Source organism: Heloderma suspectum, chromosome 17 (genome assembly GCF_057233095.1).
Source record: "Heloderma suspectum isolate Gila_16-S chromosome 17, 16-S_ref, whole genome shotgun sequence".
Classification (NCBI taxonomy): Eukaryota; Metazoa; Chordata; class Lepidosauria; order Squamata; family Helodermatidae; genus Heloderma; species Heloderma suspectum.
This window is the reverse complement of record NC_139474.1, coordinates 5842364-5857344: the sequence shown is the minus strand read 5'-3', so window position 1 is coordinate 5857344 and position 14981 is coordinate 5842364. Positions and strand designations below refer to the sequence as shown.

Genomic DNA, 14981 nt, shown 5'->3' with positions numbered 1-14981 from the left:
CTGTGATAGAGTTGCGGCTGCAGCATTTATCTCTATGGCTACTTTGAAGGGGAAAGCGCCAAGTAAGACGAACCTTCAACGTCTCTAGCAGGGGGCCGAGTACGCAGGCGCCGATGGCGGGGGGGGGGGGAAGGCGAGGACAATGAGAGCGCGCAGGCGCAGCGCCCGAGGGCGCGGCGTCTCAAGGCAGAGGGGCGCGGCCGCGTTTCCCTCAGAGACTGAATGTTGGGGGCAAGACGGAGAACGTCTCTGAAAAGGGACCGAATGCGCAGGCGCCGGCGGGGGGGGGGAAAGAGGCCGATGGGAGCGCGCAGGCGCAGCGCCCAAGGGCGTGTCATCTCACGGCAGAGGGGCGCGTCCGCATTTCCCTCAGAGAATAGGGACCGAGTGCGCAGGCGCCGGCAGGGGGGGCGAGAGGACGATGGGAGCGCGCAGGCGCAGCGCCCGAAAGCGCGTCGTCTCAAAGCAGAGGGGCGTGGCCGCGTTTCCCTCGGAGACTGAATGTTGGTGGCAAGACGGAGAACGTCTCCGAAAAGGGACCGAGTGCGCAGGCGCCGGCGGCGGGGGCGAGAGGCCGCTGGGAGCGCGCAGGCGCAGCGCCCGAGGGCGCGTCGTCTCAAGGCAGAGGGGCGTGGCCGCCTTCCCCTCAGACGCTGGCGGTTGCCGACGGTCGCCGGAGCCCTGCGCGCGGGAGGGGCCCGGCGATGCCGCCGCCCTCGCTGCTTCCTTCCCTGGCTCCCCTCCGTCGGAAGGCCGAGGCCGAGGCGGCGCCCCCGCTGGGCCCGGCGCTGTTCGTGTCCAACCTGCCGGCGGGCACCTCGGCGGCGGAGCTGCGGCCGCTCTTCGAGGCGGCGGCCGGCGCGCCGGGCGAGGTGCTGCGCGTAGACTTCAAGGACGCGTTCGCCTTCGTGCGCATGCGCGGCGAGGCGGCGGCCGACCGCGCCGCCGCCGCGCTCCACGGCGCGCTGCTCCGCGGGCTCCGCCTCGCCGTCCGCCGCTGCCGCCCCGCCAAGATCTACGTCACCCGCTTCTCGGAGCAGTGCACCGACGGCGACCTCCTCGCCCTCTTCCAGGAGTTCGGGCCCGTGGTCGAGTGCGACATCGTGAGAGGTGCGTGCGCAGAGCGGCGCGCCTCTGGGCATGGGCAGAGCGCGCCTTCGCCGCTGCGCGCGGGGAGGCCCGCTTTCCTCGGCCCGCGCCGGAGCCAGGCGTGGAAGCCGGCCCGCCTCTCTCCGCGCGTTTGTTTGTCTATTCGTGCGTTTTACAGCTGCTTGTCTTTTCCTTTTTTTGTATCCCGCGCTTCAGGCCGAAAGGCTGCCGGGGCGGCTTAGCTGGAGAAGCAGTAAGACGGCCCCAGCCCACAGGCTTGCAGTGTAAAAGACACGACACAAAAGGAAAGGGGATTGGGAGGGAGGAGGCCAAAAAGCGACGTCGGGCACTAGGGTCGTAGTCGCAGACTTCAGCAGGTCGTGGAGCTGGATCTGAGAGTGGGAGGGCTGCTGCTTCCTCTTCCTCTGAAGTCCTCAGCAATGGCAGTTGGGGGCAGGAGAGGCGGGCTGGGTGCTCTCAGCTGGAGTTGTGTGATGGAGGGTGCTGACTGCTGGTTTCTCTCACTCTGAACATTTGTCCTGTGCTTACTAAAGAGAGAAGAGGGTCTCTAGACATGTACAGAGCATGCCTTCCTTATTGAGCGTCTGCAAGATATGCCTTGATATGTTTATTTTACTTATTTATATCCCATCTTTCTTCCATCATGGAACTACATGTTGTTCCCAGGGGGCCTCCTCTCCAAGCACCAACCGGACCCAGACCTGCTTAACTTCAGCAAGGTGGCTGCCTCATGTGCCTTCAGACCATGCCCTCATTTTCTTTGGCAAATGAGTCCACCCTTCCCTCTCTACTAAAGGGTGGCCAAATTGGCTAACTAAGTATCCCTGGGAAACCCACAAGCAATGTAAAATGGAGGAAGCCGGTTGTTGCTATGATCCAAAGAACACTTTCTCTGAACGTGGAAATTTTTTTCATAAATATTATGACTAATAGGAACACAAGAAGAGCCCTGCTGGATTAGACCAAGGGTCCATCTAGTCCAGCATTCTGTTCACATTGTGGCCAACGAGCAGTCCACGGGAAACCCACAAGCAGGACATGAGTGCAACAGCACCCTGCCGCCCATGTTCCCCAGCATACAGCCTCTGATACTGGAGGGATAATATAGCCATCAGGACTAGTCACTGGTAGTATTCTCCTCTGTGAATGTGTCCAGTCCCCTTTTAAAGCCATCCAAATTGGTGGCCATCACTACATCTTGTCGTGATTTTCCATAGTTTAACTGTGCTGTGTGAAGTATTTCCTTTTATTTGTCCAGAATCTCCCACCAATCAGCTTCATGCAATTACCCCATTGGGTTTTAGTATTATGAGAGAGGGAGAAAAATGTCTTAGTTTTTCTTTTCTTCATAGTAACCATTGATAGATCTTTTCTACATTAATAAATACATTTTTTGTACACTTTGGATATGTGGTTGAGGTCAGGTGACTAGCATTGTTCCCATGACTTCTGCTGAAATATATCAAACTTTCAATCCACTAAACTATATTTGACATTAAATGAGCGCGTTATTTCTAAATATTTCAAGTCTCACTTTGTTCATCGAGACTTACTTCCAAGTAAGTGTGGACAGTAGAACACACTCCATTATTTGCTTTTATTTTCAGTACCCCCATGCTGTGCGATGAACCCCCATAAATACTCCTACAGGGTAAGAGTCCTTCCTACTGATGCTCTCCCACCAGAACAGCGGGGACTTGGGGAGTGTGAAAGGTAGAAATTCACATGGCTCATACGCCTGGGACTGTGGTCAAAGTTATCCATTTGCCTAAGTCTCTGTTGGCAGTACCCCACAGTGCCCCTCTCCAAAAGTTCTGTCGCCATACAGAAGGGAGTGACTTAAATAGAAATATTGTCTTTGCCTAGGCAGGAAAAGTCCCTGCTTCATTCTTGCCTTCTTAAAGGAAGATACATATCAACATCCCTGTCATGATTATTGTTTATGTGCTCACCTGTATGTGTCAAGGTAGCTCTACCTCACCCAAAAGGTTTGGGATAGCATGCTTCTCTGTGTAGCCTCTAAAGCAGGGGTAGGCAGTGTGATGCCCATGGGCACCTTTTATGGCACCTTATAAGGTGCCCTATCCCACTTAACACATTTTCTCAACAGCACCTGGAATTGCTCTGAAATAGCGTTTCTGTTGGTGCTGAATAATAGGTTTAACGGAGTTGTTTACTGTACTATGGCTCAGACCCGATCTCTGCCTTGTACTTTTGTCTTTGGGGCAGGTTACTTGCCCTTTGCATGCCTCCTATGGCAGCTATTTTATGGTATTTATGGTAGGATACAAATCCTATCAAGGCAGCTAACATGAAACATAAACAGTAAGAAAACCACAATAAATATTAACAATTTAAAAAATCATCAGGATACTTCCCACAGGGTAGTTAGTGGAAAATGGCCCCAGGGGCAGGGTGAGCGCAGGTGGAGCAGGCTCTGACGTCTTTTCCGCCTGCCTGCCTCCCTCTCTCTGTCTCTGGGGATTATCCGGAGCTAAGCCAAATGGGCAAATCCTCCATGCGGCTGAGGTGGTGTGTGAGCTATGGGGCAGGATGGGGAGCCTCGTGCTTAGCTTTCCAACATTAAGGGCAGGTCGACAGTACCTTGTGCCCTACTAAGTGCCAGTGGCCCCTTCCTTCATTATGGCTGTCAGCGATGTAGAACAACCCACGTCAGCTGATTCAGTCTGCATAGTCCTGCTACCAAACAGATCGTGTGCTGCAAGTTGAGGCCTTCCTTGGTATCCAGGCCAGATCCAATTAGGAGGGGGTTCCGATAATAAAATGTCATGTGTTCGTTATTGATAACCTTCTGTCTGCTGCTTTATCAGACTATGCCTTCGTTCATATGGAGAGGAACGAGGACGCTAGAGCCGCCGTTGAACATCTTAATGGAATAGAAGTCAAAGGCAAAAGAATTATTGTGGAATTCTCTCATTCCCCTAATAAATGGTCAGGTGGCAAAGTCAAAAAGAAAGAAAGACGAACTCAGGGTTACAGAGACCAGCCTTCTGCCTCCCAGAGAACATCCTACCGAAACCCACCTGCAGCATCGCTTGAAATGGCCTATAGGCCCCAGCCTACAACTGGCCAGGCAGCAATGTACAGAGCCCAGCCCTCAGCCTTGCTTGGAAATGCATATAGAGCCTCTGTTCCCCAGGGAACTTCGGGCACCCAGCCAGCAGACTCGGTGGTAACATCCTGCAGTGTCCAGGCGGCTGCCTATGAAGCCCTGGTAGCTGCTTCCAAAGTTCCTCCTCGTGAGGCCCAGCCCACCACAACGTATGCTGCCACTTATGGGGTACAGGCTGCTGCAACATACACGGCTTCCTACAGGGTTGAACCTGCCCTCTTGGCATCCAGTGTGGCCCAACTGGTAACCAGCGAGGCAGCTGTGTACAGTGCCGACCCTCTCTCAGCACAGTCGGCTTCCTACCGAGTCCAGCCAGAGGTTAGCTATGCAGCCGCCTATGGAGACCAGGCTTCATCTGCTGCTCTGTCTTCATACGGGGTGCAGTCTGCAGCAAACCAGTCCTCTGCTTTTAGCATGCAGGATGCTGGTGCTACTTCCTATGAAACAGAGCTGCCCGCTTCACTCTTGACAACTGGCAAAGTACCAGCGAAGGCCACCTATGCAGCACAGTGGTGTGCTTCCTTTCCTTTAGCAGCAGATGACAGAGCTCAGCCAGCATCCAATGGGCTGACCCAGTCTGCGCAAGAGGCTGCCTCCGATTCAGGAATGTCTCCGTCAAAAGCCGCTGCTCTCCCTCCTCCGTATGAACGCGTTCACCTCTTCCCAACACCTGGCAGCCATGAGGATCTCTACAGAAAAAGAGATTCAGTGAATAATCGGGACATGGCTAAACCAGAAGCTTCCACGCCCAATCTGCCATATGAACGTGTTCGCCTCTCCCCACCACGTGGCAGCTATAAACATTTCTACAGAAAAACAGATGCAGTAAATAGGAGTCATGCAGCTAAACCAGAAATGGCTGCTCTCCCTCCGCCATATGAACGCGTTCGCCTCTCCCCACCACATTGCAGCTGTTAGGATCTCTACAGAAAAGCAGCTGCAGTGAATATGCCACTAACCCAGTGGTGATGTTTTTCACCTGAATTGTGACCTGAACCCGAGGATCTCTGCACTTTCACAGGGACTTGAAGGAGACTTCACTATGCAGTTTCCGGGAGGTGGCAGACTTCGTGCTGATGCTCTAAACTGGCATTTGACTGAAAGCAAATGTGGGTTGGGAGTGGGGCTCGCTCTCCATTTGCTGCACTGGGCTGTGCCATTAGTTTCTCTCTCTCAGTCCGGCTGATCTTTCAGCCCTTTTCTGTGCTTTACTCTTTGCGGGGAGGGGAGCATGTATGAGCTCTGCTCCACCATTTTTCCTCCCTGCACATTTCTGTGTATGGTTATGAGTACATCTTTGTGAGAAGTGTGTTAGGCAAGAATCCCTGGGCAAAGAAAATCCCTAGGCATGAGAATGTGTGGAAGCATCCCTGTGCTACCTGACCAGATCCCACCACACAGAACAGAAAGTAGACCTTTTGAGCCTCCTTGGCTGAGATCTCAAGAGCTGCACTGGCTTGAACTCCTAGCAATGACAATGGAAACATTATTCCGGTCTTATATTCCAATTCCAAGGGGCCAGTGTAACTTTCTAGGATCCAGTCAAATTATGGGAAGCCAGGCCTGCACATAGCACCTAGTATTTCAGTCCCCACCTGTAGCACCAGGAGAGTGGATTCTTTTTGGGCTGCTGCAGTCAGGGCTGAATTTGAGCCCAGTGTTAAGCTGTAGAACACAGGAAGTAATACGTGAGCTGCTGAGCATATGTTGAAATGCATTTTGCTCACCAGATAATGACAGGGAGCTGCTTGTGCCTGGCATTAAGGGATTTGAATGGCACACTTGTGCATTTGCCTTTAGGGCAGGTTTTAGTCCATGCTTCCAGCTTCTTGGGAACTAACCGCTGCATGTGGTATTGTTAGGCCTGGTCCTCATTTTGTAGAGCTGCACTTGATGGAAGGCTCAAGATCCTGCTTAAATGGTCATCAGGCATTTTGGTCTGCCCTGGGTACTACAGCACAGCTAAACCACTGAGGGACTCCCTTTTTTATTTATCAACTATCTCTTAATGAGAAACAATTTTGACCTCTCAGAAGACTGCCATTTGTCTGATCTCTCAGATTTTCTCCACTTGGCAGAGACTTCTCCACCCCCATTTGCCAATAAATATTCAAGTGGATTATCAACATCTCCCTGAGATATGGAATATTCTCCCCCGGCCTTTGTCTGTGCTGGAGTGGGCTGTGTCATTGTTCTGGTGCCTGCCATTCTTACACATTTAGCGTAACCCCAGCTGCTGCGTCTTGAACGGTCTTGGTCTTTTGATTTTAGAATATCCTTTTAGTTGCTACATTTCTTTCCACCCTTTGTCACAGGTGCCCTTGGCAGCTGGTCACTCCAGTCTTGTATCTCCTTCCTTGTTGTCCTTTCCTATATACTAAGTGAAGGGTGCGTTAGTTACTTCAGTGCATCAGAGGTGGACATCCAAAATGAACAGCTTTCTAGGAGAGTAATTTCGGTTGCCATCTTAATCACAGAATTAGCACCCTCTGCTTGGCCTCAGGCGTACTACGCATTGCTTTTTATTCAGCCATTCAAAACCAAAGTCCTAGGATGAGGGCGGGCACATGGTGAACAGTGCTTGCTTCCAGTTCTTTTATCCTGCCGTTCTCCAAATTCTACCAGTGAGAAATAAAACTGTTCCTGTATTGAAATCCTCCTTTATAGCCTTGTTGAAAGGATCATCTCAGCATTCTCCATTAATTTATGCCATAAAGAGTGCAGAAGTGAATGTGACGTTAGAAAAGCGTGTAGATTTTTGTTTTTGTATTAACTGGAAATAAATGTGGCCTGACTGATACTTTAGAAAATGCAGATGTGTGGTTTTGGTGTTGTCTGTGTTTTTGCGTGTATGGAAACAGTTAAACTGAGGACCATCTCTGCTGGACTCTAAGGGGGTGGTTAGCACACAGTACTAATGAGTACAGACAAGGGCTGTCAGAATACATTCCTAAGATCAAGTCCCCCATAGAACGTTTTCAGGCCTGGACCTGTTCTTCAGCCCAAAGACTCTTTCTCCAGTGTACTGCTATTCCTGCAGTATCGAAGACAGGTCCTTTTAGCCGTAGCCTTCTTATGTAACTCGTAACAGTCTGTGCAAAAGTCTGTCCTAACTGTGGTCTTCTGTAGACCAGTCACAATCTTGTTGGGACACCTTTCCAAATCCATCTGTCCCATTCGCCATTAATGGTGGCACAATCTTTGTACAAAAGTATGGATCCAAAATGCTGCCCCAGGGTGGGATTAGCTGGGTACCTCCAGATCAGGGGCTGTTGGCAAGTGGCAGTACTCCCCAACACTGCCAGTATTTGTAGCAGTAAACATCTGCAGTTGTCCTTTGCTGCATACTTCATTTTTTAATGAATCGTTTATTGTAAAATTTCAACAAAACAGAAGTATAACTAGTTTTTTTTTTAATGAATGCCCACAGAGCAACTGTGGAGAGACGCTATTCCCCCTTTAAAAGAAATGTTTTGGGGGAGAGAATTGTGTGAACAGCAGTAACAATCAGAATCTGATCCACTTCTAAAATGGGTGTGGCTGCACCGTCAGCTGACAGTGTTGGCTGGACACTAGCTCAATTGAGAATAAAAGTTTTAACAAAAATCTTTGGAGTAAAGCCAGTCTTTTTATTTGTTATTCATTTGTTACATTTCTATCCCGCCTGTCCACCAAGGAGCTCAAGGTGGCATACATGATCCTCTGTATTTTATCCTCACAACAACCCTGTGAGGTAGGTTAGGCTGAGAGTCAGTGACTGCCCAATGTTATCCAATGAGCTTCATGGCCCAGTAGGGACTTGAACACAGGTCTTCCCAGTCCAACACTTTAACCACTACACCACCCTGTCTGTCTTCTATCTGTGTTTTTCTCTTTTAACATTAAACAAAGAGAAGGTATAACCTACATTATGACTTCATTGAAAGAGCCATTGCACATGTTGGAAGATTTAAATATGGAACCTCCAGTTGAGATTAATGATGCAGACAATTCAGATAAAGAATCAAGAAGAAAAAGGAAAGGAACCAGGAGAACAGCAAACACAACAGAGAAAGCCAGCAGACAGGTAGAGAAAGCAAAAAGGGAGGACAAACGACAAATCTAAGTTGTCCTAAACTTCCAAGACCAGCACAATATGTTGGAGACATAAGAATAAATAACTGTCTTGGACCTGATACATGAGATTCAATTAACAAGAACCAAAATTCATTGAACAGTTTACAGTAAAAAAAAATGAAATACAAAAATGAAATCTAAAACAAGAAAACTAACTAAAACCAACAGTAAATAATGTTAGTGCAGGAGACCTAAGAGCAGTAGAAGATTTTAAGTTTGAAAAGCCTGACAAACTCTTTACCTGGTGTCAAAAAGCCCACAAGATAGGCACCAGCCTTGACACTGGGAAGGGGTCTTTCCCCAACCAGGGCATCACTGCTGGAAAACCCTTCTCTCTGGTTGACGCATACTGCATGCCATTTGGTGGGGACACCCAGAGAAGGACCTCGGCAGATGATCTTAAGGTCCTGGTATATGTGGGAGGAGGCAGGCCTTCCAAGCCATTTGGGCTTTAAATGTCAATACCAGTCCTTCAAATTGGATCCAAAGAAAGATGGGAAGCCAATGGGGATGGCAAAGCACCGTTGTAATATGATCATTGCCCATTCTACTTAATAATCTTTATGCCCCACTTTGGACCAATGAAAGTTTCCGGACTGTTCTCAAAGGTAGCCCCATATATAACGCATTGCAGTAGTCCAAATGGGAGGCTACCAGGGCATGGATAACTATTAATGCTCTATCAAGATAGGGTTGCAGTTGGTATATTCAACCTAAGGTGAGCCACCAAGGCTGCTTGGGCCTCTGGTGACAATGCTGGATCCAAGAGCGCTCTCAAATTGCATACCTGATCCTTTAAGGGTAGCCCAGCTCCCTCCACACATGTTGGAAAATACTCGGCTGAGTAGGACCCCCCCCCACAAACAGCTGGATTGAGTCTCAGTTTATTGACCCTTGTTCAGAACACCCACTGCCTCACCTGGATTCGAAGAAAAGGGGCGGGGGGGAGGAAAGGCAGCGCTACCAACTGATTTAGTATTACAACTTCCCTTATTTGATTTGTACCTGAACAAGGGTCAATAAACAGACTCAATCCAGCTGTTTCTGTGGGGGGGTCCTACTATAGCTGGGCTACCCTTAAAGGATCAGGTACACAATTTGGGTACAAATTTGTACCTCGCCTTTCTACCAAGAAGATGGCAGTCAAGGCACCCCCGGAGCACGTGTTCATGAACAAAATTGCATCAGTTCAGCCACCGGTTAAGATGTTCTAACACACAACAACTGTCTTTTCACCTCTTCCACAGTCAGCATCACCGAGGGTTGCCACAGACCCTCGAGTAACAAGGATCAACGGCACATGCAGTGCCACCTTCATAGGTCTATGGCATCAGTGGGCAGCCTTCTCAGGGGAGGAAACTTGAGCCATGCATTCTTAAAAGTCACCTGAGAGGTGAGAAACTGAGGGCCAGGTCAAGGGATTTTCCTAGCTGTGAGTTTTTGAGCCCACAAGCCAGGTTTCAGCTACCCTGCAGTGTCCCAGTCGGTGGGGGAAAGGGCTGTGGTTGTAGTCTCCTCTTCCCTGCTGCTCAGTTTATTCCTCCTGCTCAGCGGGGAATAGCTGAGCAGTGCAGGGGAATGGGGTAGAACTGCAGATCAATTTTAATATTTTAGCCCATATCCCGCCCCCTGCCTCTCACCTGTTCACTGCTCAGTTGAGCAGCATGGGCAGCAATGTTCATTCGGATTTTTGGGAGAGGAGAGCTTTAGCCCTTCCCTCCTGCAATCCTGATGAAAATCAGCTTAGGAAAAAGCCTAATAGTGAAGGGGTGGAGGTGGTTTTCATCAGGATTGCTGGGGGAGATCGGGGTTAAACGTACCCCCCATTATCCCTGTGTGTGTGGGATTCTTGAGGGGAAAGGTTTGCCTTTGACAAACAAGGTAAGGTTTTTTTCTTTGGAACAGGAACAGAGTCGGGGGGGGGGGGTCTTGCTTAACCTAGCCCTGCTTTTCTTGATAGGATCCCTTTCAATTCACTCCATTTCTTACACTGGATTCCCCCTTCCTTGGAGGAGATCTCACAAGACAGGTCCCTGCTTTCGCAGTCTCTCGTCTTGATTACTGTAATGTGCTCTGTGTGTGGGTACCCTTGAAGACAACCTGGAAACTTCAGGTAATGCAAAATGCTGCTATGCATCTTAATGGATATTGTAGGGTGCAAAAGTTTACTGTCAATGTGACATCACTTTGCACCAGCTGCCAGTACGCTTCTGGGATCAATTCAAGGTGCTGGTGCTTACCTTTAACACCCTTTATGACCTAGACCTCATGTATATTGGAGACCACCTGTCTATTAGCCCCTATGCCAGCTTCAGTCAACTAATCAGGCCCTGCTTTGTGTTTCTTCCATGTATGAAGCAAGTACTGTTAAGGCAAGAGGCAGGGATTTTTTATCAGTTGCCCCAAGACCGGAATGACCTCACCTGCCCAGTGGTGCTGGCATATAGGAAGATTTATATGGCACATCTCTTCCAGTTGGGTTTTGGTTTGACTGGCTAGCCTGTTGGGTTTCTTTCTTTCCTTTCTGCTGTCTTATTCTGTTGTTATTTTATCTGAGCCCTAATAATTGTGGAAGCCACTTTGAGCTGTGGAAAGGCAGCTGAGAGTGGTTTTAAGTAAATAGAATGGGCAGCTCAGGCCAAGTTGCCGTTTTAATTTATTTATAAGATTTTTACCCTGCCTTTTGGAGCGCACTGCCCAGACAAAGTGGCATAAAAGATTACAAGACACATAAAATAGAATTGCAAGTTTAAAATGCACAGGAGTAAAAGATTTTTAAAGTACCAAATTCAGCCCAGAATAAATGTGTCTTCTGTGGTTTTTCAAAGCCAGCAGTAGTGCTGTACATACTATAGCAAAGGACTTACATCCACTTTTCCTTTCTGTCCTTGCTTTTGCAGAGTAGCCTGTGGAAGCATCGCACACTCTACCGGCCTCTTCTAGAGCTTCAAGAAGTATATGCCTGCACTAGAGTGATACTGAGAGGAATAGGAGCAGCCTATAGCTGGGCCAGGTGGGAGGGTTGCCAGCCAACCAGCCCCTCAGGTCTACGATTTCCAGTTCTATTGGTGCTGTCCTTGGGCTAGGACTTCTGAAGAGCTCTCCTAGTTGACTGGTCGAACAGGGCTGGTGGGAGAGTTTGGCCATAGTAGCCATAAGGCCTGGACACCTTAACAATTGGCACAGATTGAGCAGATTTTTAAAAAATGTATAGACTCCTTGCATGAAGAGAGGAGAGTGAAACAGTTGTGTGGGCTTTGCTTTGTCTAGAAACATTCCCCTCCCCTGAAAGTCTGCCCTTTGAACTGCCGTAAAACAGAGCAGCACCTTGCATACGGACAACTATTGCAGCAATGCTCTGTGAATGCCTTTCCCCATTGCACACCCATGTGGTTGTCATCCATCCGTGCATTGCCCTTCTGTTATGCCTTCTTGCCCCCATTTTCCCTGACAGAGGTTGTGCCTTCAACAGAGAGGTGGGGAACCTCTTTCAGCCCAAGGGCTGAATTCAGTTTTGGAGAAGCTGCCGCATTCCAGTGGTGGGCAGCGTGGAAAGCAAAAAGAGCAGGACTAAAATACCCCACCCAGTATATTGCAGCATAAAGCTCTTAATGCCAATAACTAAGCCTTAAGAGAGGCATCTCAACCTTTCAGAATGGGGGAAAAACTGCACAAAAGCTAGGAAGCCACCCAACAATTGGTGGTTGGGGAAAGGGGGTGTGGCCCTGTGGGGAATCTCAGAGGGCAGGATTGGAATCCCAGGAGGGCTGCGTTTGGCCTCTGGACCTGAGGCTCCCCACCCCTGCTTTAAGAGCCCAATGAGAAGTCAGAAATTCAAGAGATGCAACTTTGTGGTGATGGTGGAAGCTTAACCTGTTAACCATCTGCATGTTTGCAGTTCTTAAAGGCACAGGAGCCTTGCTTGTGGGTGGGAGAGGTAGTGACAGGGCAACACGGTGAAGCATCATCCATGTTTGGAAGATGTGTCCTATAAATGTAATCCTTCATCTAAATTAGAAAAGGATCCTTTATGGATGGAGAGTCTGCTACTTTGTTGAAAACTGTTGTTACCTGTACAAATGTCTTTGGGCCCAATATAAATAAGTTTGCTAGTACCATCCTAGGGTGTTTATGAGTTTTCTTGCCAAGTACTCTGTGTTTCAGAGACAGTTTTGATTCTAAGAAACACGGGCTTGGTCTTCCTCATGGCAAGTTGCCATAAGAATCTCAGACAAGCCTTGGAGCCATTTCTCCATCCCTTTCACTGCGATTGCATGTCATATATATGCAAGGTAACGAAACAAAATCCTTTAGACCATATTCAGTCGTGGAAGGTAATGGGTAGACATCCCTCCTTTTTCAGTGCATGCTTATTAGCAAAATGTGGATGGTTGTTTGGGTTATTTGTTGTAGATATGGAAGCAATGGAGGGGTATAGAATTAAAATGTTAGAGTTGGAAGGTACCTTTAAAGATCATGTAGGCTAGCCCCTTTCTCAGTACAGGAATCTGGCAACTAGAGCATTTATTTTGAATTAATTAATACAAAGTGTCAGAATGTGATCATGTTGGCTTTGTGGCTGGATTTTTAAGGCGGATCTTCTTTGTACTCCAGCAGTTGTCTTGGATAGGAGGAGAAATGCATGCATTCTGAGCTATGCATACTCTAGACCTGTTCCTCTTAAAACAACCATTAAAGTTTACTTTATTATCAGCTACCCAGCCTCAATTTGTTTGATGTGATTCTTACTGTTTATGTCTGGGTTTGGGTGGGTGGGGGATATTTTGTGGGGTATTAAGGGCTGTAACCAACGGTGACATTCTGCAAACTCAAATAGCGTTAGCGGAATTCTGTTGAATTTTTCTGCTGAGCAAGCGGTTGCCCATTACTCTTGTGCAAGCAGTTCTGCAAAGCAGTTCTGCAAAGCAGTTGCACAACAGGTGCAAAGCAGTTGCACAAGGGTGCAAGTAGTTGCATAACCTGAGTGGAATGCGCAATGGTTTGCACAACGTGTTGCACAAGCATAATGCAAAATTGCTTGCGCAACCAGGCTTGCGCAAACAACTCTAGTTGGATTCTTCTCTTGCGCATAGTACAGAACCTAGTTTCCACTAGCACAACATCATTTGCACTGATGGAGTGACACAGTTGGATACTGCCACCAATCTCCCTTAAGGACTGAAATTAGATGCCCACAGAAATCAAATGAGAGAGCCGGGATTTTTGTTTTAGTTGTGATTTGGCATAAGCATGTTCACCCTGAAACGAAATGTAACATCAAAGGGAAGAGTTCACGCTGTTTCTGATGCATTAATTTTGTGTGAAAGATTCAATTCCTGTGGGGTTCAAAAACATTTTTAATTTACATTTTTTTAATTTATTTCATTTCTAATCTGCCCAATAACTAAACTCTGGGTGGATTACAAACAGTTAAAAGACTAACATGCTGTAGAAACAGTTAAAAATAGAAAATACAATGCACTTTTAAAATAATAAAATACAATAAAATAGCCATTCTAATAGAAATGTAGTCCTTTATCTGTATATTGCTGGGTGAAGACAGAGCTCAGGCTCAAATAAGACTGGCTTTGCACAGCCCTGCAATGCTGCTGCTATCGCAAGTGAGGCTGAGAGTGGTTTATAGCAGCCCTGTAGTGCTATTAACTGTGCTGGCCACACGTGGGGTTGACGCTGGTTTGGATTCCAGCCCAAATTTCCTCATATGAAATACTCCTCAAGTTGCGGCAAAGGTCAGTCTTCTTAAACTGCCTGCCTCACTTTCCCCTCAGCCCAAATCCACTGCTCCAGGGCCCTGCAGCTCAGTTCCCCGCCCGCCCCAATATGAAGCCCTAGAGAGCAGCAGGTGATGGGGCCATGACAAACAGGCCCAACATTAGCACCAGGGCTGGCATAGACGTGCTGCAGCCACCAGGGCTGGCACAGGTCACTGCAGCATCTCTTCATTGCTCTTAAATATATATATATTTATTTATTTATTGCATTTATACCCCGCCTTTCTCCCTCTTGCAAGGAACTCAAGGCGGCTTACATTATCCTCCTCCTCACCATTGTATCCTCACAACAACAACCCTGTGAGGTAGGTTGGGCTGAGAGTCTGTGACTGGCCCAAAGTCACCCAGTAAGCTTCCATGGCCAAGTGGGGACTAGAACCCGGATCTCCCGGCTCCCAGTCTGTCACTCTCACCACTACACTACACTGGCATATATATAGCTGGGGGCAGGCAGCCAGGCACGTACATACATGATTAGAGAGGCTCAGTTTATTTTCACTTTAAAAATACATTGCCTCTTTCTACAGCAAAACAGTTGCTGCGAACCGTCCAGAGAGCTTCAGTTATTGGGCAGTATAGAAATTATTCCCAAGTGAAGTGTTTTAACATCAGGGCAGGAGAAGCAAACACCATTTTATTCTTGTAGTCATACTGGTGCTAAGACTTGAGTTTGAAATGCGAAACCGCCTATGTTCAGATTTTTCTTTTACCAGGGCGGGCAAATGTATCTTTTGTTTGTTCATTTTCTCTAACGTATCAGTAATATAGAAGCAGTTATAAAACATGGGATGGCCAAGAGAAATGTCCTGGGTCTAAAATTGCCTAGCTGC

At 48.1% G+C, this 14981-nt stretch overlaps 1 protein-coding gene across 1 annotated transcript; it reads left to right on the top strand.

Annotated features, from left to right (window-relative positions):
- The first annotated feature begins 648 nt into the window (after window positions 1–648).
- LOC146334287 (uncharacterized) lies at window positions 649–7055 on the top strand. The gene is made up of 2 exons (XM_084824548.1): window positions 649–1110; window positions 3942–7055. The coding sequence occupies exons 1-2, from the start codon at window positions 705–707 to the stop codon at window positions 5159–5161; spliced, it is 1626 nt and encodes a 541-aa protein (XP_084680674.1). The 5' UTR covers window positions 649–704; the 3' UTR covers window positions 5162–7055.
- Window positions 7056–14981: the final 7926 nt, after the last annotated feature.

Coding starts and splice junctions, on each gene's coding strand:
- LOC146334287 (XM_084824548.1), top strand. CDS start 705: ATGCCGCCGCCCTCGCTGCTTCCTTCCCTGGCTCCCCTCCGTCGGAAG. Junction 1,111..3,941: donor CGAGTGCGACATCGTGAGAG/GTGCGTGCGCAG, acceptor CTGCTTTATCAG/ACTATGCCTTCGTTCATATG.